Source organism: Crinia signifera, chromosome 11, assembly GCF_055691185.1.
Source record: "Crinia signifera chromosome 11, ASM5569118v1, whole genome shotgun sequence".
NCBI classification, from domain to species: Eukaryota; Metazoa; Chordata; class Amphibia; order Anura; family Myobatrachidae; genus Crinia; species Crinia signifera.
In genome coordinates, this window is record NC_139227.1 from 40,331,058 (window position 1) to 40,355,552 (window position 24,495).

The 24,495-nt window shown below is 46.7% G+C and overlaps 1 protein-coding gene across 1 annotated transcript in view; it reads left to right on the forward strand.

The window, feature by feature from the left end:
- The window catches only part of ITFG1 (integrin alpha FG-GAP repeat containing 1), a 159,760-nt gene extending 139,746 nt beyond the window's left edge, over nucleotides 1-20,014 (forward strand). The window contains exons 15-18 of the mRNA XM_083164991.1: nucleotides 3,305-3,429; nucleotides 3,818-3,900; nucleotides 14,766-14,883; nucleotides 18,473-20,014. Of these exons, the coding sequence (XP_083021117.1) occupies nucleotides 3,305-3,429; nucleotides 3,818-3,900; nucleotides 14,766-14,883; nucleotides 18,473-18,532 (386 nt within the window). The 3' untranslated portion in view covers nucleotides 18,533-20,014. The remainder of the gene's footprint in view (nucleotides 1-3,304; nucleotides 3,430-3,817; nucleotides 3,901-14,765; nucleotides 14,884-18,472) is intronic.
- Nucleotides 20,015-24,495: the final 4,481 nt, after the last annotated feature.

The following is a 24,495-nucleotide window of genomic DNA, read 5'->3' on the forward strand; positions in this document are numbered from 1 at the left end:
CTGGGGCAGAGGGTTTTCAAGGATTTTCGGAAACAAAATTTGTGCTTTGATTTATTTTAGATTTTTGCAGGGAATATCATAATTGGGAAGACGCTCTATCTTACAATACAGAAATGCAGGATGCTTTATGGGGTAGTCAACGATTTGGGAAACCTATTTGTACTACTTTTTGCACATGGGCACCCATCAGAAGGGTCCTGGCGGTGACATCTGCACCCCCTAATTACACAGTTCAAAATGCCCACACTTGCCACATATTTCCCCAACATGCCATTCTTTCCCCAAATGCTACAAAATGCCACCACATGCCACTCAGTCTTCTGCCTTTCATGCCACCCCAAACACTGGTACCCTTCACATTCCCACCCCACTTCCATCAACACACATGTGCTCATAGGCATTCTGATTCCCCCCTACGCACACACACACTCACTGGCACTCCCGACATGCCACCCACCACAACCTCCACTCACTGGCAATTCCCACATGCCACCCACCACAACCTCCACTCACTGGCAATCCCCACGTGCCACCCACCACAACCTTCACTCACTGGCACTCACGGCATGCCACCCACCACTCACTAGCTCTTCCCACATGCCACTCCCCACCAGCACTCACTGGCAGACCCCAGGTGCATCTCTTACACGCTACTTATTGGTTCACAGCTGCTGGCCAGGCTGGTATTGGATGATCGCCAGGCTGCTGGCATACTGTCAACCATCTCTGCTGGCATGGATTTGGCCACAGCTGCTGCCATGTGCTTCTAGTTCCCTCTGTGTTACAATAAGAAGGATATCTGGTACATGGCAAGGCTGGTACAGAAATGGTGCCGGCCACCCATCTGTGCTGGCGCAGTAATGGGTGCAGATGCTGATCTAAGAATGGTTATGGTAACTAATGGTGTAATGTGGTAAGACTACTAGGATAGTTATGATTATTGCTGGTGTAACAGACACCAGCCTTTGCTGATATACTGTATACTTATGGGCATAGCTGGTATGATATCGTCACTTACACTATTGCTATGCAGCTGGCATATAGTCCTAATCTCTGCATGTGCAATATGGGGAGTTCCCAATCTATGGTGACCAGTAATACGGCATTTACCCATCCTGTTCTGTCTATTTGGGAACAAATACTGTATGGGCACCTTTGATGATATTTGACTTTGTATGCAATAGCGGGAGTGGGTCCCCAAACTGCTAAGCACCTGGGGCCCTGTTTTCTCTTCCTGGAGCACTGATTGGGCACAGTGATTGGGCATTGCCAGCATGCTACCAATCGCATGACAATTTAGCCACTAGGTGGTACTCTTCGTATCAGCTAAGTACAACCAGTGTAGTATATAGTGCATATTTAACTATATAACAATGTGACATTTTTCTTCTAGTACTACAATAGTCTGTTCTATTATCTATAAATGAGAAACTCTCAGCCAAATAGTTGACACTTTCCTGGCCACGTTTCTGCCTTACGAGCATATCCATTCACAGTGTACAGATTGTTCCCTATTACCGCAGGGACTAGAGCGTCAACAGCTATGACCCGCAGGCAGCCACTGTGTGATGTGCGACTGTAAGACACATTAGTACAGAGGATCTCCGATCCAGCTGACCTTGCAAGTTATTTTACATATGACAGCTGAGCACATGATTAAACTGATCCGGTGAAGGTTTTCCTGTGCAAGTACTAATAATACAAAAAAAAAAATTCCAGTTATTCTGCCATTGAATAGTACAAGGGGGAAATAATTGCTTCATCGAAGGCCAGAAAGAACTAGAATATGTCTAGGGACGACTTGGCGAGACGGGGACGTGTGCTCTCTGAAATCAGGTTTTTTTATGTTTCAGTTTTATAGTGGGTAGTGGTTGATAGAACTAAATCTCACCTCGGACTGCTATTGCTGTTGCAAGGGTTCATCCTCTTTGCAAGTTACAATTCTGCTGTACAACGTTCTCTATTCAAATATAGTAATGTAGATGTATTTATTTTCTAAACAGTGAGTTAAGTGCTTTTTAAGTGTGCATCTGAGAGTCCTTCTTCTTAGCTGTCCTTCCAGAAATCATTATCCCCTGTTCACAATCTCTCCAGATAATAAAATATGGCTGACCATTACACAATCTTATGATGACTGAATTATTGAGTATTAAGATTCTATGTTATGCAAAATAGACAGAGCTCAGAGGAATGTTCCAGGGCCTCTCTGCTCCCTATAGTGACTGTGTAATTGGATGGGGCTATTCTAATTTCTACTTAGACCTTTAATTCATTGGGAAAAAAAAACAATAATGTAATTCACTATAAGAATCTGCATGAAATAACTTTGTTATTTCCATTACCAAGATTTTTCTTATGGCTTGCCATAGCAATTGATATTATTATTTAATTATTTAACATACAGTAGGTCTAAATATTTATTTCTATTGAATTGTAACTTGAGATTGGTTGATGCATTAGCCTTTTATCATATAGGATTGTATTATATAATGTAAAAATATGACCTAATACACGTTACTATGTAGCCTTATAGGATAATATGCCTGTAGTACATCAACTGTGATTGTTTTATTTATTTTAGGTAGCCATCTAACTATGTTATATAACTTGTAATAAATATTTGTGTTTCACTATTATTAGTATTTTCTTTTTGTTTTATATATGTGTCTATATCCATGGTGCCCCATTACCAGTAATTAGCGCAGTATTTCCTTTTTTAAATTTCAGTACTAAGATCCAAAGTTCAATGATTATTATGTAATCTGTGCCTCTATTATGTCACTGGTTCCCGGCCTCCTTAGCCCTGTCCAATCCCAACCACCCTACCCTTCCTTTAATGCATATCTTCAGCCTGCCCCAGGTACAAGCAGCACTGAAAGGGCAGTCCTTACCTCCCAGCTGTCCTCCAATCTGGACAAAGGTCCTGAACCTCTTTGCGGCAACTCAGTCCTTGAAACTGGGACTTTCCTACTGAAATTAGAACAATCAGGAGGTAAGGGGAATTAATGTGCAAAAGTGTGGCCAAAAGCAGAAGGCGTCCAATATGGCTACCGCAGGTTATGAATCCTAGGAGTCTGTGACTGTTATTTAATTCTTCAGTAACCAGCAGCATAGGACAGTCAGGCCGTTATGCAGAGATGCGACGTTCCTTATGCGCAAAATCTTGGAGCAGTTTGCTGTGCGGAAAATGTGTATTAATGTGACAGATCACATGCATTCGCGGACATCCTTATGACATGTTAGGCCAAGGATCTGTACATGTACACATTGCAACCTAGGTGATTATTTCTGTCTTTCATTTCAGCTGGGCAGCTGAGTCAGTCGGCACACATGTCCCTCCAGCTGCCGTACAACGTCCTGGGATTAGGGCGCAGCGCCAACTTCCTTGATCATCTGTACGTCGGAATCCCACGGCCCCCCGGAGAAAAGGTCTGTGCAGCTGATCAAACGTGTCGCCATTGCAATGGTCGTGTTATGTACAGGGTCTGTGTGTGCGGTTCTGTGTGTGCTATACAGCTAAGAGAAAACCTGTATTCATAGATTTATATATTTATATCAATTGTATGTATACGTACTTGAAGCTGCCGTGTGCATGTCTGAGTTCTGCTGTGAGAAGTAAATGTATTTAGTCATCGTTCAGTGGACATGACTTTCCCTAGCAAGTAATCAACTATGCAAATGGTCATTCAGAAATCTGATTAATTGCTGAATGAATGAATGACTTTGTTTATATTGGAGCCCTGTATTAATAATGTCTTCTGGTGCTTTCGCTGCAAAATCTCTGTTTTATTCATCGCACTTTGATTTCTTCTTGCAGCAAATAAGGAGGCAAGAATGGACGGCGATCATCCCAAATTCCCAGCTGATTGTTATTCCGTACCCGCATGCAACCCCTAAAAGGTAACTGATGCGATGAACTCACCCGACCCAATGATACACAACTCCAGTCACTGCTATGTATAGCACAGATGCGCCAGTGATTGGGTGACGCACGCGGCTGATGTGATGGTACATGCTGCGCACTGCTGCAGTTATAAGTAAATAGCCGATACGCTTTGTAACCACTGCAAGGTTCTATTTTCGAATATTTCCTTCATTTATTTTGGCAGCGTATAACCTGTTGGTACTTGTTTCCTAGCACGGCACCCACTACTCCATTAACGTAGTGGGCTATTCAGGGTAGGGAAATCGCATTGCGTGCCATTAATGGCATGTGATGCGATGCGATTTTTTATCGCATCCTATCTTATTAATGTATTCACTGACTGATAGGATGTGATAAAAAATCGCATCCCATGCCATTAGTGGCATGGGATGCGATTTTTTTTTTTTTTATCTATTTAATGGGCCAAGTCAGTGAATACATGTAAAAGATAGGATGCGATAAAAAATTAGGTTTAACGCACCCCCCACTATCCACGCCACCCCAAAGCGTGGCGAGGCCCGCGAGGGGTGGCGGAACGCGTCCTCCGACTTTTTCATTACCCCACTATACACGTTGGCGTGGAGCTGATTTTATATAGTGTGGTGAGCGCAGCGAGAATCCATGTAAATCTGCGTCCCCTCGCCACGCTTCGGGCACGGTGGCTCGCTGCGCTCGCCACACTATATAAAGTCGGCTCCGGCAACGTGGACAGTGGGGTAATGAAAAAGTCGGAGGACGCATTCCAACGCCCCTCGCGGGGCTTGCTGCGCTCGCCACACTTCGGGGTGGCGTGGATATTGAGGGGGTGCGTTAAACCTATTTTTGGGACATATAATCATATTATCATAAAAAAAACATTTAAACAAAAAAATTAGCATCGCGATTTCCTTACGGTGCCATACGTAGAAAATCTGGGCGCCATGCTAGGAAACCAAGTACCAATCTGTTCAAGTTTGTCGCAATGTCTGCGTTTTCTTTTCCGGAATAGGCGTTCTAGCGCTGTGCGGGGGCTGCTTAGACAGGGAAGGGTTATTCTGTATTTATGTGCGTTGTTGGAGATCCCAGCCACTTCATACACCCTCCCTCCCCCCATCGCTCTCATTCCTGGAATTCACCGCTATCTCTCCAAATGCATCTTTGTTAATAAGTATGTATTGATTTTCCCTCTCTGGTGTCATCCAAGTTATTTTGGGATTCAGAAGGGAAGCCTGGAGTCAAACCTGTGCAATTAGCTCGTAAATCTTTATCGGGACGGAGAACATTTAAGTTGTCTCATTGGAAAGTGTTTCAGCTTGGCTTGTTTAACACTGCAATTAATAAACCGTAAAGAGGACAAGGTAATGGGAGAGGACCCAGCAGCACCCGTCGCCTCTTCCTGGGAGCTTCCTAAACGTAATGGCTCCACTTTATAAGATGCTAACAGCATAAAGATGCAGCGCACCCTCAGACGACTTTAGCTTATGCATTTGTATACCTGTATATAATCCAGGTGCCGGACGGGGTCCCGACAGTCATTTACCCGACGTCGTGATCCCGACTGTTAAAACACAGACAGAGGGGTTCCCGACGGCCACCGGTTATTCTCCCTCGTAGGGGTCCACGACCTCCATAGAGGGAGAATATAATAGTTGGCGAGTGTAGCAAGCCACTAAGCCCGCAAGGGGTTTTGTTGCGTTCGCCATGCACTCTGAGTCCGGGCAGTCGGGATGCCGACGTCAGGCTAATGACTGTTGGAACCCCATACCACCCCCTATAATCCGGAAACTCTTACTGCATACATTTTTATACGTGTTTATTATATGTATTACAAGCAGGCTTTTTAGTTTTCCTTGCCAAGCAATATATGGTAGGCCAGGAATTTCTGGATTAAGTGCAGTTCTAGTTATACATGAAATGTGATCATATATGCCTGATTATACAAAGAAGTGGCTGAAAGTGTATGTTCTTACTGTTTTGAACTAACATGATTGTTTTTATGCAGATATAAAATGAAATGTGGACACCACTTAAATATATATCTCTTACTCTTATATAATAGCCTAGATCTGTCACTGTGAGTGTGTGTATAACGCTGGGTGGAGTCACTCTATGACTCCGCTCATACACACAGTGACAGATCTCTGGTTTGAGAGCAGTAAGTGTCGATTCGAAATATCAGTGAGGAATCGTACACATGTATACATAGCCAGCGCAGTGATTGCCTCCTCTCCCTCCGCTGGCGGTAGTAGTGCTGCAGCTGGCCAGCCATAGGACACTTCCATCATGCCATGCTTTCCCCAAACCCTGTGGATTGCTACCTTCCCCCTGTCCATACACATGCACCCCTGCAGCAGTCGGTAGGAGATAAGCAGTAATAAACTGGGGGTCTCCCAAGCGCCCGCCGGCTCCCTCCCTTCCTCCCTCCCCGTCTGACCTGGTGCAGCATCTATTTCGAGCAGGTGCATGCGCTAGAGCCGCTAGGCATGTGGTGCACTTCCTGCCCGCCTGCGCCTCCTGCCCCGGGGCCCCGGCACCATCATCATTGAGTATGTGCGCAGCATCACCCGGAGCCCTACTCACCACCCTGCACACCCTCCCGCTGCCCTCTCCAAGCTGCTAAAAGGTGTGTGTGTGCTGGAGCCACTAGCCATGTGGTGCACTTCCTGCCCACCTTCGCCTCCTGCCCCGGGAACCCACCCAGCCCCGGCACCGTTATCATTAACTATGTGTGCAGCATCGCCCGGGGGGGGTCCTATATGCAAAGGCAGAGGTATTGCCCAGACGCCAGCCATGTCATTCCATCACTGCCTCCTGGTGTGTGGCGGCAATGCACTGTGTGCCCAGAGCTTCTGTGCCAAGCTAAATGCTGCCTGCATCAGTCACCCTAATGTGGTGCACGTCCTTGCCACCAGCACCTCCTGCCCATGGTGCCCAGGCACCACAAGCACCATCATCGTAGAGTACATGTGCCACAGCACCCTGCACCCCTGCATCTATGGCTGGGATACGGCTGTCTGTGCTATGTGGCCCGCGTCGCGCACGGGTTGTGATTCCTGTGTCGGGGTGAGGTGTCCCACCTCAACCGTAAGCTGCCAAACATGCTGCTTTCCTTGGGACACCTGTGCAAGATTGGGAACTTTGGGTGCTCGCAGCGGCTGCGGTCCGGGGACGACGCAGACGACCCCGGCTACACACAGCTGCAACACCTGGGGGGCACCTACACCCACCATGCACCCAAGCTCCTCCGTGAATAGCCGGTGACCGTCAAAATAGGTATCTACTCCGCTACACCCTCACTACCCTCGCACACTCCCCTACCCGCCTCACCCCCACCAACAGCACTCGCAATCCCTCCCGCACCCCAGAAGCACCACAACCACCCCTCCACCACCCGCAGCACACTCGCACAGACCTCTCCCACACCCACCCCATACCTAAAACAAACACAACTGCAGTACCCCCACCCACACCACCCCATGACTAAAACAAACACAACTGCAGTACCCCCACCCACACCACCCCTGTACACACCCGCTACACAACCATTCCTCCCTCCATCCGCACACGCAACCCTCACCCACCCACATCACCACCACACCCACCCACCCACCCACCGAACCTGCCACTCAACCACCCGCAGCACACCCACATCCATCTGTAAAACACCACACCCGGTCCTCCCGCAGTACACCCACAACCGCACCTCTCCCGTCCACTACACACCGGCCCAAACCATATTTCATGCACTACAGGTGCTCAATATATCAATACATTTGGAACCAGTGACATCACTGCGAAAGCAGCCTATCTAATCACTAGGAGACAGTGACTTCACCAAGAAGGCAGTAGCTAGGAACCAGTGACATCACTGAGTGAGCAGCCTATCCATATACTTGGAGCCTGTGACATTACTGTTAATGCAGCCTTTCCAGACACTAGGAACCTGTGTCATCATTGAGAATGCCAGCTATACATTCATGACCAACCAGTGACATCACTGAGAGTGCAGTCTGTTCAATTACTAGGAGCTGGTGACATCACTGTAAGTGCAGCCTATTCATTCACTAGGAACCAGTGACATCATTGAGAATGCAGCCCATCCTTTCACTTGAATTGAGAGTGCAGTATATCCATTCAATAGGAACCAGTGACATCACTGAGTGTAGTCTGTTCAATGACTAGGAGCCAGTGACATCACTGTAAGTGCAGCCTATTCATTCACTAGGAATCAGTGACATCACTGAGAATGTAGCCTATCCAGTCACTATGAGCCAGTGACTTCACTGGGAATGCAGCCCATCCTTTCGGTAGGTGCCAGTAACATCACTGAGAATGCAGCCTATCCATTCACTAGGAACCAGTGACATCACTGAGAATGCAGTCTGTTCAATCACTAGGAGCCAGTGACATCACTGAAAGTGCAGCCTATTCATTCACTAGGAACCATTGACATCACTGAGAAGACAGCCTATCCATTCACTAAAAAGATTTGTGTGTGATGTCACTGTTTCTTAGACGTTTGATAGGCTGCACTCTCGTGCAGATGATCCAGCCCACAACAGAAGTTATAATTTTAGAATTTATTTTAAAAAGAAAATAATTTTTGTACCTTCATTATTGGCAGTACTTCGAACAGGAGCCCCAACGCAAACAAGTCTATCTGTGTTTTTAGAACTGATTCTTTTAACATAAAAACTCTACAATTGTTTTATTTCTATCTATGTATATAATGGAAATGGGTGGACTGGTGATATGGCTGGTAATAGATCCGAGAGGCATTCGGTGCATACTTACATAATTAGAGTACTTGGCTGGCAAGTGCTGTGTGTGTAAAGTGTACCTGATCAGCCATAATATTTATACCACTGACAGATGAAGTGATTATGTCATTACAATGGCACCTGGCAAGGGGTGGGATATATTAAACAGCAAGTGAACAGTCAGATCTCAAATTTGGAAGCAGGATGAATATGTATTTGTGGCCGCTAATTTTGTTGGTGACTGTGTTAAAACCTCTCCAAAAAGCTTCAGAACTGGACCAGGAGCAGCGGAAGAAGGTGGCTTTGTTTGATGAATCATGTTTTCTTTGACGTCATATTGATGGTCAGGTGCATGTGTGCTGTGTATCTGGAGAAGAGATGGCAAACCTTGGCTCCTGGTATTCCGGTGAATGTTAAGCTGGGACTTCCACCCGACGACTGCGCAGTCCGCTATACGGCATGTAACAACACTGGGTCATCCGTGGTATCATCCCATTGGATGAGCCACACAAACTGTGGGATGACACGGGTATGGATTGTTTGGTCGACCTAAAGATGGCCGACACCACTAGGTCGACATACTGAAAGGTCGACAGGTCATTAGGTTGACACAAGCATTAGGTCGACATAGTCTAGGTCTGTCGACATGAACACAGTTTTCAGTGCACCGCGTCCCCTCGCTGCGCTTGGCACGCTATTTTTTTCTCCTACCACCCACTAGGGCAGGGCTGGGCAACACCGGCCCTCAAGATGTTAGTGAACTACACATCCCAGGATGCTTTGCATTAGTTTTGCTATGTGGCCATGCTGAAACTGATGCAAGGCATGCTGGGATGTGTAGTTCATCAACATCTGGAGGGCCGGTGTTGCCCAGCCCTGCCCTAGTGGGTGGTAGGGCATGAAATAACGCATATCAGCTTAAAAAAACAGTGAAACACCCCATGTCGACCTAGACCATGTTGACCTAATACTTGTGTCTACCTAATGACCTGTCGACCTTGTCCCATGTCAACCTAGACCCCTGTCGACCTAGTGGTGTTGACCTAATGACTGTCAACCATCTTTAGGTCGACCAACCGTCTGTATCCCGACGACACAACCATTTGAGATTACACACCATTCGTTGGATGTTGCAATTCATTACAGATTGCAGCATCTTCCCATATATAGTGTGTAACAAGCTATATAATACTATACTATATTTATTGCCACATACCACCTACCTACACATTGTTGCAGACTGTGTAGGTAATGTACCACCTACCTACACATTGTTGCAGACTGTGTAGGTAATGTACCCCCTACCTACACATTGTCGCAGACTGTGTAGGTAATGTTCCACCTACCTACTTGTAGAAGACTGCATAGGTAATGTATCGCCTACCAACACATTGTAGCAGACTGTGTAGGTAACGTACCACCTACCTACGTGTTGTAGAAGACTGTGTAGGTAATGTACCACCTACCTACTTGTTGTAGAAGACTGCATAGGTAATGTACCACCTACCAACACATTGTAGCAGACTGTGTAGGTAATGTACCCCCTACCTACACATTGTCGCAGACTGTGTAGGTATTGTTCCACCTACCTACTTGTTGTAGAAGACTGCATAGGTAATGTACCATCTACTAACACATTGTAGCAGACTGTGTAGGTAACGTACCACCTACCTACGTGTTGTTGAAGACTGTGTAGGTAATGTGCCATTTACCTACACATTGTAGAAGACTGTAGGTAGCGTAACTCCTTGCATGTTGTGCAAGAACTTGTACTGTATGTAACATACCACCTACCTACACATTGTAGAAGACTGCGTAGGTAACGTACCACCCACCTACATGTTGTAGAAGAACGTGTAGGTAACGTACCACCTACCTACACTTTGAAGTACACCGCTTCATGGTAACAGTATACCCTGATGGCAGCGGCCTTTGTCAGTAGGATAATGCCCCCCAGCCACACTTCAAACATTTCTCCAGATGTTTGAGGAACATGACCAAAAGTTCAGGGTGTTGAGTTGGCCTCCAGATTTCAATCCGAATGAGCATCTATGGGATGTGCTGGAACTACAAGTCTGAGCCATGAAGGCCTCATATCACATCATACAGGGCTTAGAGGATCGTCTGCTAATGTCTGATACCACAGGACACCCTCACAGGCCTTGTGGAGCCCATGCCTCAACGGTCAGGGCTGTTTCGATGGCACAATAGGGACTTACACAATCTTATGCAGGTAGATTTAATACTGTGACTGATGGGTGTATAAATCTATCATTCTTACTGCATTATACTCAGTGAAATAACCCACACAAAGCAACGGACGCACAAAAATATACACTCTGCTGCTGAATGTGTGACTTCTGCTATGTGGACATATCACAAGTGGGCCTGGATTACACACAATAACAGATGGCCAGAAGATTACACCTTCCCCTTTTCTGCAATCTCTGCAGAATAATGTGCACATTCCCCTCATTGTGTGCGGACCTCGCTGCTTGCACATAATAAGCGGTTGTGTGAGATTTCTGACAATAATGCGCTGAACAACTGCCCGGCCAGCAAATACAACAGTCCTCTTAACCCTACGTTCTCCAGGCTGTGCCCTACAGCTAACAGTTACCACCATGCTCCCTTGCACTGGCTGCGATTTAGTAGATGGGGGAAATCAGACTTACTGACAGAAAGCTGCCACACGTTTCCTCTTTTCCAGGCCACCTTATTACTAATAACATACAGAATAATATTAGTGACCGTGTTATAGAAGAATATGTAAAATAATTAGGCAACGTTCCTCTAGATCAGGGATGGGGAACCTTTGGCCCTCCAGCTGTTGTTGAACTACACATCCCAGCATCCATTGCTACAGATTTGCTATTTCACAGTCCTAAAACTGTTGCAGGGCATGTTGGGATGTGTAGTTCAACAGCTGCTGGAGGGCCGAAGGTTCCCCATCCCTACTCTAGATCTGTCCGACCCCGGTCTTAAAGGGACCTTTCCCTAGATCAGAATATTAGTTGTATTCACCGCTGTATGCATGAGGGCACTGCCCCATCTTCTACTCCCTTTCCTGTGCTAGGCCACTATAGTTATTGTTACATATTTGTAAGGCACCACAGGTGGTTGTCAGCGCCGTACATAGGGCACACATTTCAACAATACAGGGTGCACAGAACTAACATTACAGTGACTGAGACACTACAACAGAGCACAGGTGATAATTAGCAGCGCAGTTCTCAGTACACAATACAGCTGGGATGTAGGGAAGCAGAGGAGGTGTCAGCGTACTTCTAGGAGCAGCACCGTACATAGGGCACACATTAGCACAAAACAGGGGACCCGGAACATTACAGTAACTGAGACACTACAGCAGAGTGCAGGTAACAATTAGCAGCACAGTTCTCAGTATGCAATACACCTGGGATGTAGGGAAGCAGAGGAGGTGTCAGCGTACTTCTAGGAGCAGCACCGTACATAGGGCACACATTAGCACAAAACAGGGGACCCGGAACATTACAGTAACTGAGACACTACAGCAGAGTGCAGGTAACAATTAGCAGCACAGTTCTCAGTACGCAATACACCTGGGATGTAGGGAAGCAGAGGAGGTGTCAGCGTACTTCTAGGAGCAGCATCGTACATAGGGCACACATTAGCACAATGCAGGGTGCACAGAACATTACAGCAACTGAGACACTTCAACAGAGCACAGGTCACAATTAGCAGCACAGTTCTAAGTACACAATACAGCTGGGATGTAGGGAAGCAGAAGAGGTGTCTGTGTACTTCTAGGAGCAGCACCGTACATAGGGCACACATTAGCACAATACAGGGTGCACAGAACATTACAGCAACTGAGACACTTCAACAGAGCACAGGTCACAATTAGCAGCACAGTTCTCAGTACACAATACAGCTGGGATGTAGGGAAGCAGAGGAGGTGTCTGTGTACTTCCAGCAGCAGCGTCGTACATAGGACACACATTAGCACAGTACAGGAGACACTACAACACAGCGCAAGTAACAATTAGCAGAACAGTTCTCAGTACACAATACAGCTGGGATGTAGGGAAGCAGAGGGGGTGTTCGTGTCAGGTATAGATGGTTGCTGAGTAAGAGAGGGTTGTAATTGAAGTGTGTGGGCCCTTCTCCAAGGAGCTTACAAATTTGGGCCAAACAGACAGGTGACATTGAGGTACAGGCAAGGGATGGCCAGGACCTGAGGCATCGTGTAGGGAGATCGTCATCGGTACTAGGTAAGGCAGAAGGGTACGCTATGATGAACACGTTGGCTTTGCCCATTAGAAGCATTACAAGGTCGGGGAGTGTCTAAGAAGGCAGGGGATGTGCAAGATCTTTGATACGCACACAGGATGACCAGGGTGGAGGAGAGGCAATGGTCAATGGCTTACTGGGAGGGATGTGTGTAGGGAGATGAGGTTGGAGATGTAGGGAGCAGTGGAGCTAGAGAGGGCCTTGTATATGAGGGTGAGGAGTGTGAAGATGATTTTGTAGAGCAAAGATGAGGAACCTTTGGCTGTCCAGCTGTTGTTGTACTACTCATCCCAGCGTGCCCTGCAACAGATTTAGCATGGCCAAATAGCAATACTGTAGCAGAGCATGCTGGGATGTGTAATTCAACAGAAGGTAGAAGGCCAAATGTCCCTTGTCTCTGCTGTAGGCGAATGGGAGCCAGTGCACTATAGTTGAGCTTCTGTATCTGAAAGCCTAACGGGGCATCAGTGTATTTAGCCCTGACACTTGGTTACAGGACATATAAACACTGCAGCTCTTGGTAAATGACAATATATGTATAAATGATACAATTACAATTGTGTGCTTATCCGGTGTAACCTGCAGGTAAAGTAACGTCACCTATGCATCAAGTAAGGAGCAATCCGCATGTCGCCGCCGCTGGGGGACGCGATTGACATCCATTGCTATGAATGCTGATACATGGGTCATCCGTCATACTATCGCTTCCGTACAAATGAATTGCAGGAGCCTGTGTATCAGATCTGGAACAGTAAATTAAATCATTCAATGCCGGCGTCGCTCATGTTTCAGATGAAGTGATTTCAGAATACCCGATGGGGAAAAGATGATGCTTTATTGGGATCAGGCCTGTGTGGGAAACGCTGGGTCCTGAGATCCCAGTACACCATGTATAATGCACAGATAACCAGCACTGCCACCAGCGACAGGATGTAGCAGGAAATGTATGGCGTTAGTAAATAAGGTTGTGTCAGACATTACTTATACAGCGTTACATGTTCCATAGAATAACGCAGAGCGGCTGGATATTTATAGTCAGGAGAGCGCTCACCGTCTCCTCTCCTGGATATACAGGAGTACAGGAAGAGTCCGATTCTGTTATCTATTATATTAATATCAAGCCCTACATCTGCTGAGTCTCCACGCTCCCACTCAGATCCCTGACATATCACCGTCCTTATCTCAGCCCGCAGATGTAATGTACTTCCAGTCACCATTTACAGAATAATAACAGACACCATGGACTACAACTCCCAGCGTTCCCTCTGCCAGCTGTTTGATAGTCAGAAGTATTCAATTTATGGTTTTTCAGCGATAGTTGGTTAGCAGGGCATGCTGAGAATTGCAGTTCCACAACAGCTATTAGAGAAAGGCCTGTGATGGTGCATATACTGTAGCTAAGGGATGGCGAATCTTCGGCACCTCCAGCTGTTGTTAAACTATACATCCCAGCATGCCATGCTAAACCTGTTGCAGGTCATGCTAGGATGTGTAGTTTAACAACAGCTGGACAGCCACATCCCTCCTATATCTGATCACAGCTTTGTCACAGCTTTTTTAGGCTTTCACATCCCATTGATTTGCAGGAAATTAGGGTCTTGCGTAATCAAACTTGAGGGGTGCAGACGAAATGTAACAGGTGACTGTGACGTCGGTCTGCAAAGTATTTGGGGAAGGACTCTACACACCTGACAGTGTTAAGGTCGCTTGCAGCTGTGACTTTGAACGATTACCCCTGCGATGTTTAAGCATCACCTGAACCCCATTTATACTGTCAATATGTGATAAGAGGGTGCTCCGGATCCATTGTTTTCTCCTCTCGTCCCCAGCTGGAGTGCCAAGCTGTACCTGACGCCCAGTAACATCGTCCTGCTGACTGCTATTGCCCTGATTGGCGTATGTGTGTTCATCTTGGCTATAATTGGAATCCTGCACTGGCAAGAGAAGGTAAGTGCATCCTATGCAGGGGGGTTAGTGGTGCAATGCTAGGCGGTAGGGAACAGGTCCCAGGCTACCCTATTGTGTACGAGGGCACGCCGGCACACATTGCCTCTATGTTGTGAGTGACGTCAGTCTTTTTACCCGCATGAACCAGCATACACATACAGTATTGTATTATATCAAGGTCAATAGATTTGTTATGTATCAAAATGCAGAATTCCTTCTGTTCTAGGCCAACAAAGCAATTTCTGGATTTTGAAAGCAACAAACTACACAGACATTATACTGAACTGTTAGAGGGGGATGGGGGGGGGGGGGTCCTGCATACAGAAACCAGAGACATACTACGTAGACATGGTGGTGGAGGCTAGGGAGGGCCCTGCTCTCATGAGCTTACATTCTGGGGCATTATTGTGGACAGATCTCATTTAGGGCTTAATTCTGGTCAATTCGGTCCCCGCCACACTCGCACCGTGGACCAATGATTGCGATCTGCACATATTCGCATGTGCAGGGCTGATGTGCGGACGTCTTCGGCGACTTGCACAGTCACCGGTGTGTTTGCACGGGGGTGGTGGAATGGAGGCGGGCCGGGGGCGTTCACATGGGGTGGATACCCAGAGTTTTCTGGGCATACCCACCAAAAAGCTGGGTGCACCCAGGAAAACGCTCGGCATGCCCATGCGATCGCAGGCAGCTGTCACATGACGTCCGCCTCCCGCCTTGTTCTCAGACCCGCACACCGCAAATATAGGTCAGTCAAGACTGACTTCTATTTGCAAACAGTGGAAAAATCATTGACTGGTCGTAGGCTCCCCCTGTGAATGGATGTTTATGTAAAAGCGAGATCTGCAGGTATCTTATAGCACAAGGACGCTGCTCCACTATCTGCCTATTCCTCTGATATGCTATAACTCTATGGGATTATATAGGAGAACGCTCTGTTCTGTAATGGAGACCCCAAGTTCTTGCAGTTAATTATAATTGATGTATTAGGGGTGGAGGAGAATGTTACGCCGTGCAGTGTACAGTGTGTGGATGGCCGTTCTGCCGTCACCAGGACATTCCCCACGTAGTTGGCAGCTGTCCCCTCTACCCAGACACCATCCATTACATATAGCGTTGTCCCTGGATGTGTATTCTGCTAGTCACCTGCAGTTCTACCCTTTCCTTATTCTCTAGACCAGGGATGGGGAACCTTTGATCCTCCAACTGTTGTTGAACTACACATCCCAGCATGCCCTGCTACAGTTTTTCTATTTGGCTATGCTGAAACTGCTGCAGAGCATGCTGGGATGCGTAGTTCAACAACAGCTGGAGGGCCGAAGGTTGTTTTTCCCTGATCTAGACTGTGGCAGTTCTATTTACACACAATCCTTCATCTGAATGCTGACTGTGTACATACAGAGGAGTCCACTGAGGACTATCCTGACCTAGCGCCACATAGTCCAGTTGTGGGACCCAAGGACTTTGTGACTTAAATGCTCCAAGACACTTTTCCAAAATATGGGCCTTACTCAGATGTGTTGGCAACTCTGATGGTGACTGATCATCATCAGTCTGCGCCTGTGTCACAGCTGAAATGCGCACGCACCAAGGTACCTCTTGCACTTCCGACGCCTGATGAGGAATCCGTCGCAGAGTGATGCTGGGGCAAGTAACAGGGAGTGTCTGTAATAATGCAGGCACAGTTTGCACCTGCAATATTATATGCACAAAACACGGTGCCAGTGTTGCAGCTCCTGCAGCCGTTTAGCATGGCCGCGACAGAACACAGAAATTTTCCTTGCATCTGCATTGTGGTTGAGACAGAGGGGCAGATGTATTAAGCCTTAACAAGAGATAAATGCAAGGGTTATAAAGAGAGATAAACATCCAGCCAATCAGATCCTTACTGACTTTTTTAAAACACAGCCTGTAACATGGCAGTTAGCAGGTGATTGGCTGGACGTTTATCTCTCTTTATCACCCTTGCATTTATCTCTTGTTAAGGCTTAATACATCTGCCCCAATGTGCGCAGTTGCTGCAAATGTTGCGGTGGCCTTGGTGGGAGCCTCTATTCACTTATGTCACAGGACTTCAACCTGTGGCCCTCCAGATGTTGTTGAACTACGTGCCCCAGCATGCCCTGACAGTTTTGGCATGCTCTTATAGGAATAAATGTGGCAATGCATGTTGGAATATGTAGTTTCATAACATCTGGAGGGCCATAGGTTGAAGACCCATGACTTATGTCCTGCTGCTACAGTTTGACGCGGTTCTGTCGCTGAATAGGATCGCTGCTGCATCGGGATTGCAAGCGCATCTGAATGAGCCCCTATGGGCCAGATATACTAAGCTTGAAAAGTGATAAAAACAATCCGCTCCTAACTGTCAAACAGGCTGTTTGAGAAATTGCAGCTAGGGGCTGACTGCCTGGTCCTTATACTCTATTACCCTCCATCATATCTCTTGTTAAGGCATTTGGCCCACAGTAACAAGCCAGTGATCTGATACTAGTTCTTTATTGACTTTAGCAAATTCCGTAGCATCTAAAGTACCCAGGATTAAGGAGAAAGTACAGGACTCCATACCCCTGGCGGAACCTCTAAGTTGCATAATATAGCGCAGGACAGGTGAATGCAGGCACGTATAGGAGGCAGTATTGCATATAGCAGCAATATTGGTGTGCCAGAGACACCTTGGCGTTGGTGTGTACATATGTTGGCGATTCCGTCTCTGAGAAACTACCGGACAGAAATCGCCATTTATCATGTGCCAGGAACAATATCGCCAGAAACAGGACAAAGCATTGTTCCCTATGAGATGTAAGACTTCTCTGCAGGTTCCCCCCTCCCTCCATCTGCAGCGGTGTGCAACGCTGTGTGTATACAGCAGCCTGTCCTGGCCGTCATTGTCTGTGCTTTGTAATGTCACAGTGTGACTAATAACACCACCTATTAGCATTGACCCTTTCCTAAACACCACCCTGTATTTCAGTGCGTCATACAGTATACACACAATCTTGTCTGTGTGTTATACAATCATCCTTGGAACCTTGTGTTCCTTGTTTTTGTGTTATCGCTGTAAATCTTGTGTATTATTCCAGCCGCTATGATATTACAGGTAAATTTCTGTTTTATAACTGAGTGTATTGTTTTAGCTTGTCACGGACACCAAGAGTAATATGTGGCCCTGACAAAGGTGAGAGGGCCGCACAGCCGGCCCCGCAATGTGCACCGATTCACCCCTCACCAGTTTAATCATACACCGCTCATCCATCTCTCTCGCTGATGTAACCTCCCGGAAGATTAATCTCCACTGCTCAACTTTGACTCAGATCCGCAGCTATTGAGAAATGAGCGACAGTGTTCTCTAATCCATATTTAAGTGGGTGAATGTGAATTTGCTTAAGCTATATGCAGCATAGACGCTCGTTAGCAGTTAATGACTTGTTTAATCATTATGAATAAGAAGTTTGGGATCATTAATACTCAGAGAAATTATTGCTGTTATAAACTGGACCCTTATTAGCGAATCATAAGTGCTCCTGTTACAGTCCCCTCCTGAACGGCACAGCCACTCGCTAATGTGCCTCCCGTTACTGTCTTCCAGAAAGCAGACGACCGGGAGAAGCGCCAAGAGGCTCATCGCTTCCATTTTGACGCAATGTGATTCGGGGAGGAACCCTTCAGAGGCCAGCGCATGTCCGGCCTGTGGTGGCATCTGCGTGCGGAGCGATGCGTTTGACAATGGAGGCCATTTTGCAGGATTACCAGGCCATGACCACCAGGAATTGTTCTATATGTATATATTGCCTTATGTGTTTAATTTATTGGCGCGCATTAAAAACAATGAGGTTGGGTTCCTGTCTTGGGCCCCTGTCACGTTCCTCCTTGTTTTTTTTTTTTTTTTTTTGGGGGGGGGGGTCCGTGTACTATAATGTGGCAGAAGGTAAAATGTGTTGTTCGAATCTCTGGGAATGATTTGTGTGTGATCACCGGCCATTATAGATTATATAGATTACAGTAGAGGTTACACATCTATTATTTTGCATGTTTGCACAAACTTCAATGAAAACTGTAAGATTACTTTTTTTTTTTACAAAATGTGCGTTAGATTAGCGGGGACAGGAAAAGTTTTACAGTGTACCCATCGCCTGCACACCGGCTTTTTGTGAACCGAACAACACCTCTGTGACTGACCTATGATGTCACTAGTTGTTGTAGAGATGATTGGTCTGTTACACAAAATGGCCGCACTCGTGTGTGGAAAGTGCGGTCACTGTCATATGGACTGTTTTGATGAGGGGGACAATTAGGCAGTATTGTTAATTGTTTTTTAATCTAATTATGGATTTGCCAATTTCATGTGTAATTATGGTAATAAAGGTGTATATGTGTGTCATAGAGAATATCCTAAACAGCGGTAGCGTTTCCTCAGCCTGCAGTGCATGAACGCTCGGTACGGGCAGCTGAACACTCCGTATCACAGGCCTATTGGATAATACGGTATAAATTTTCAAATGTGATGTAACCCATAGCAACCTGTATGAGAATCATTATCGCTGCCTTCTAATCGGAGCCACAGCTCTGGTTGTTTGCACCAGATTACTATAGATATGGTGGTTTTGGCGAGGCAAGGAGCTGGCTGCGGCGGTATCTGGGAGAGCCACCACTTTTGCGCCAGCCATAACCTTGGCCCAACTCATTCATATGGGGGCGAGGCGTACAATACTGCCCTTTGTGTATTAATATACACCTGTGTTCCGTGTAACTTCGCTTAGATGCTGCTGTATATTGCTTTGCTGGTATTTATATTACTCTGCCCCCAACGTTCATCCACCTGCACAGAACTTTCCATCAATGGGACAATGTCTCTGGGTTTATTGCTGGCTCTATAAACTGTAATAATTGATTGCTACTCTTGTCTTCTACAGCTGTATAATGCGGACGGTGCCAGGCACCTATTACTGTACAGGTGTACACTAGTCCCTAGTAATAGTCACAGGCTGCTGTTCTCTGTGTTCTCGCCGCTACATTCCCGCAGCTTATATTCAATCATGTTCTGTGAACTGATAAACTACCAATCAGATGACTCTGTTTCTCCGTATACGCATAACCATCATGTGATTAAAGAGACGGTAACATTTCACAACTGGCTGTGTGCTGTCATCTCTCACTGGTGTCTGATGTATCACAGTGTAATGATGCAAATGTACAATGTATCGGTAACATAGCTTTAATGATATGCAAAAGAGAACAACTGTCTAAACCACAATGTGGAGTGGTGAGCCTGGCTTATCGGACGGCCGGGACGGTGACTGGAGTATATGGTAGGGGATGGTCACAGCACAGTGTTAGTGTGGATTCCAGAGGACAAGTCACGCCTACGTTTATGGGGTTAAGGGGTAGATGTATGAAGCAGTGATAAGGGAGGAGAAGTGATAAAGTGGCTGGTACTTTATCACCGGCCAATCAGCTCCTGACTGTCCCTTTTTAAACCCTGCCTGTAACTTAACAGCTGATTGGCTGGTGATAAAGTACCAGGCACTTTATCACTTCACCTCCCTCATCACTGCTTCATACATCTACCCCTAAGTTTCACACTGGCCGCACAATTCCTGTGATATATTTCCAGTAAAGTGTTTGTCCGATGTCCCACACAGCGGGTATACACCCTGTGAGTACTGGGGGGAAGGTACAGGGGTACAGAGCTGTACACAGGGCATATTGTCATTAGTGGAGTCACATGGATCTGTATCATGGATTCTCTTCTGCGAGACTGAAGGGCCTCCACGTGACATCTGTTACCCATGAGCTAATCGGAAGGCAGGACCGCTCTTTGTATGGGCACCTTTATGTAGGGTACAAACCAGAACGATCATGATGGTCGCACGATCTGTATGGGAGCACACCATCTGCACTCAATCTGCTCATGATCTGTACCCAGCAGAAGGGATCGTTGACAAATCCTGCCTGCAGCAGGTAGGATCTCCAAAGGGGACGCACATCAGATCGGATCTAAAACATTCCCAATTTAAATACAATCGGTCAAGATTGTATCAAAATTGGGGGAATTGAGGCCACATTGTTCCCAGCATTAGGAGTGGGGAGTTTCAGCACATACATAGGGCCTTATTCTAGTTCACTCTTTCTGACAAAATCCTTCTTAGATGGACAAAACCATGTGCACTGCAGGTGGGGCAGATGTTACTTGAGCAGAGAGAGTTAGATTTGGGTGGGGTTTAACTTCAAAGTGAGATCTATATTGCAGTGTAAAAATAACGCAGCCAGTATTTACCCTGCACAGAAACAAAATAACTCACCCAAATCTAATTCTCTCTGCTCATTTTACATCTGCCCCCCTGTAGTGCACATGGTTTTGTCCATCTAAGAAGGATCTTGTCAGAAAGAGTGAACTAGAATAAGGCCCATACTGCATTTTCCTCTCTCTTCCGTCACATCCCAGCTCGGCTCTACTGCTGACGGGTATGGATCATTAGGTCACACAATGTAGGTCGACATGAGTTTAGGTCAACATGAGTCTAGGTCGTTAGGTCTACATGGGGTTTTTCACTTTTTTTGCCCCAAATTTCGACACAGTCGACATGGACACTGAAACGTAGCACCGCGTCCCCTCGCCATGCTTTGGGCACGGCCTAGTGGATGGTAGGGTATGAAATACTGCCTGTCGACTCAAAAAAAGTGAAAAACCCGATGTCGACCTAATGAGCCTGTCGACCATCATGCTGGTGACCCAATGATTGTATCCACTGCTGACATGGATAGGTTACTACAGAGGAGCGAGTTCTTGTCTGTGTGTCCTGCTGACATGAATAGGTTACTACGGAGGAGCGAGTTCTTGTCTGTGTGTCCTGCTGACATGGATAGGTTACTACAGAGGAGCGAGTTCATGTCTGTGTGTCCTGCTGACATGTATAGGTTACTACGGAGGAGCGAGTTCTTGTCTGTGTGTCCTGCTGACATGAATAGGTTACTACAGAGGAGCGAGTTCATGTCTGTGTGTCCTGCTGACATGTATAGGTTACTACGGAGGAGCGAGTTCTTGTCTGTGTGCCCTGCTGACATGGATAGGTTACTACGGAGGAGCGAGTTCTTGTCTGTGTGTACTGCTGACATGGATAGGTTACTACAGAGGAGCGAGTTCTTGTCTGTGTGTCCTGCTGACATGCATAAGTTACTACAGAGGAGCGAGTTCTTGTCTGTGTCCTGCTGACATGTATAGGTTACTACAGAGGAGCGAGTTCTTGTCTGTGTGTCCTGCTGACATGGATAGGTTACTACAGAGGAGCGAGTTCTTGTCTGTGTGCCCTGCTGACATGGATAGGTTACTACAGAGGAGCGAGTTCTTGTCTGTGTGTCCTGCTGACATGTATAGGTTACTACAGAGGAGCGAGTTCTTGTCTGTGTGTCCTGCTGACATGCATAGGTTACTACAGAGGAGCGAGTTCTTGTCTGTGTGTCCTGCTGACATGTATATGTTACTACAGAGGAGCGAGTTCTTGTCTGTGTGTCCTGCTGACATGGATAGGTTACTACAGAGGAGCGAGTTCTTGTCTGTGTGTCCTGCTGACATGGATAGGTTACTACAGAGGAGCGAGTTCTTGTCTGTGTGTCCTGCTGACATGGATAGGTTACTACAGAGGAGCGAGTTCTTGTCTGTGTGTCCTGCTGACATGCATAGGTTACTACAGAGGAGCGAGTTCTTGTGTGTGTGTCCTGCTGACATGGATAGGTTACTACAGAGGAGCGAGTTATTGTCTGTGTGTCCTGCTGACATGGATAGGTTACTACAGAGGAGCGAGTTCATGTCTGTGTGTCCTGCTGACATGGATAGGTTACTACAGAGGAGCGAGTTCTTGTCTGTGTGTCCTGCTGACATGAATAGGTTACTACAGAGGAGCGAGTTCTTGTCTGTGTGTCCTGCTGACATGTATAGGTTACTACAGAGGAGCGAGTTCTTGTCTGTGTGTCCTGCTGACATGGATAGGTTACTACAGAGGAGCGAGTTCTTGTCTGTGTGTCCTGCTGACATGGATAGGTTACTACAGAGGAGCGAGTTCTTGTCTGTGTGTCCTGCTGACATGGATAGGTTACTACAGAGGAGCGAGTTCTTGTCTGTGTGTCCTGCTGACATGAATAGGTTACTACGGAGGAGCGAGTTCTTGTCTGTGTGTCCTGCTGACATGGATAGGTTACTACAGAGGAGCGAGTTCATGTCTGTGTGTCCTGCTGACATGTATAGGTTACTACGGAGGAGCGAGTTCTTGTCTGTGTGTCCTGCTGACATGAATAGGTTACTACAGAGGAGCGAGTTCATGTCTGTGTGTCCTGCTGACATGTATAGGTTACTACGGAGGAGCGAGTTCTTGTCTGTGTGCCCTGCTGACATGGATAGGTTACTACGGAGGAGCGAGTTCTTGTCTGTGTGTACTGCTGACATGGATAGGTTACTACAGAGGAGCGAGTTCTTGTCTGTGTGTCCTGCTGACATGCATAAGTTACTACAGAGGAGCGAGTTCTTGTCTGTGTCCTGCTGACATGTATAGGTTACTACAGAGGAGCGAGTTCTTGTCTGTGTGTCCTGCTGACATGGATAGGTTACTACAGAGGAGCGAGTTCTTGTCTGTGTGCCCTGCTGACATGGATAGGTTACTACAGAGGAGCGAGTTCTTGTCTGTGTGTCCTGCTGACATGTATAGGTTACTACAGAGGAGCGAGTTCTTGTCTGTGTGTCCTGCTGACATGCATAGGTTACTACAGAGGAGCGAGTTCTTGTCTGTGTGTCCTGCTGACATGTATATGTTACTACAGAGGAGCGAGTTCTTGTCTGTGTGTCCTGCTGACATGGATAGGTTACTACAGAGGAGCGAGTTCTTGTCTGTGTGTCCTGCTGACATGGATAGGTTACTACAGAGGAGCGAGTTCTTGTCTGTGTGTCCTGCTGACATGGATAGGTTACTACAGAGGAGCGAGTTCTTGTCTGTGTGTCCTGCTGACATGCATAGGTTACTACAGAGGAGCGAGTTCTTGTGTGTGTGTCCTGCTGACATGGATAGGTTACTACAGAGGAGCGAGTTATTGTCTGTGTGTCCTGCTGACATGGATAGGTTACTACAGAGGAGCGAGTTCATGTCTGTGTGTCCTGCTGACATGGATAGGTTACTACAGAGGAGCGAGTTCTTGTCTGTGTGTCCTGCTGACATGAATAGGTTACTACAGAGGAGCGAGTTCTTGTCTGTGTGTCCTGCTGACATGTATAGGTTACTACAGAGGAGCGAGTTCTTGTCTGTGTGTCCTGCTGACATGGATAGGTTACTACAGAGGAGCGAGTTCTTGTCTGTGTGTCCTGCTGACATGGATAGGTTACTACAGAGGAGCGAGTTCTTGTCTGTGTGTCCTGCTGACATGCATAGGCTACTACAGAGGAGCGAGTTCATGTCTGTGTGTCCTGCTGACATGTATAGGTTACTACGGAGGAGCGAGTTCTTGTCTGTGTGTCCTGCTCTCATGGATAGGTTACTACAGAGGAGCGAGTTCTTGTCTGTGTGTCCTGCTGACATGGATAGGTTACTACAGAGGAGCGAGTTCTTGTCTGTGTGTCCTGCTGACATG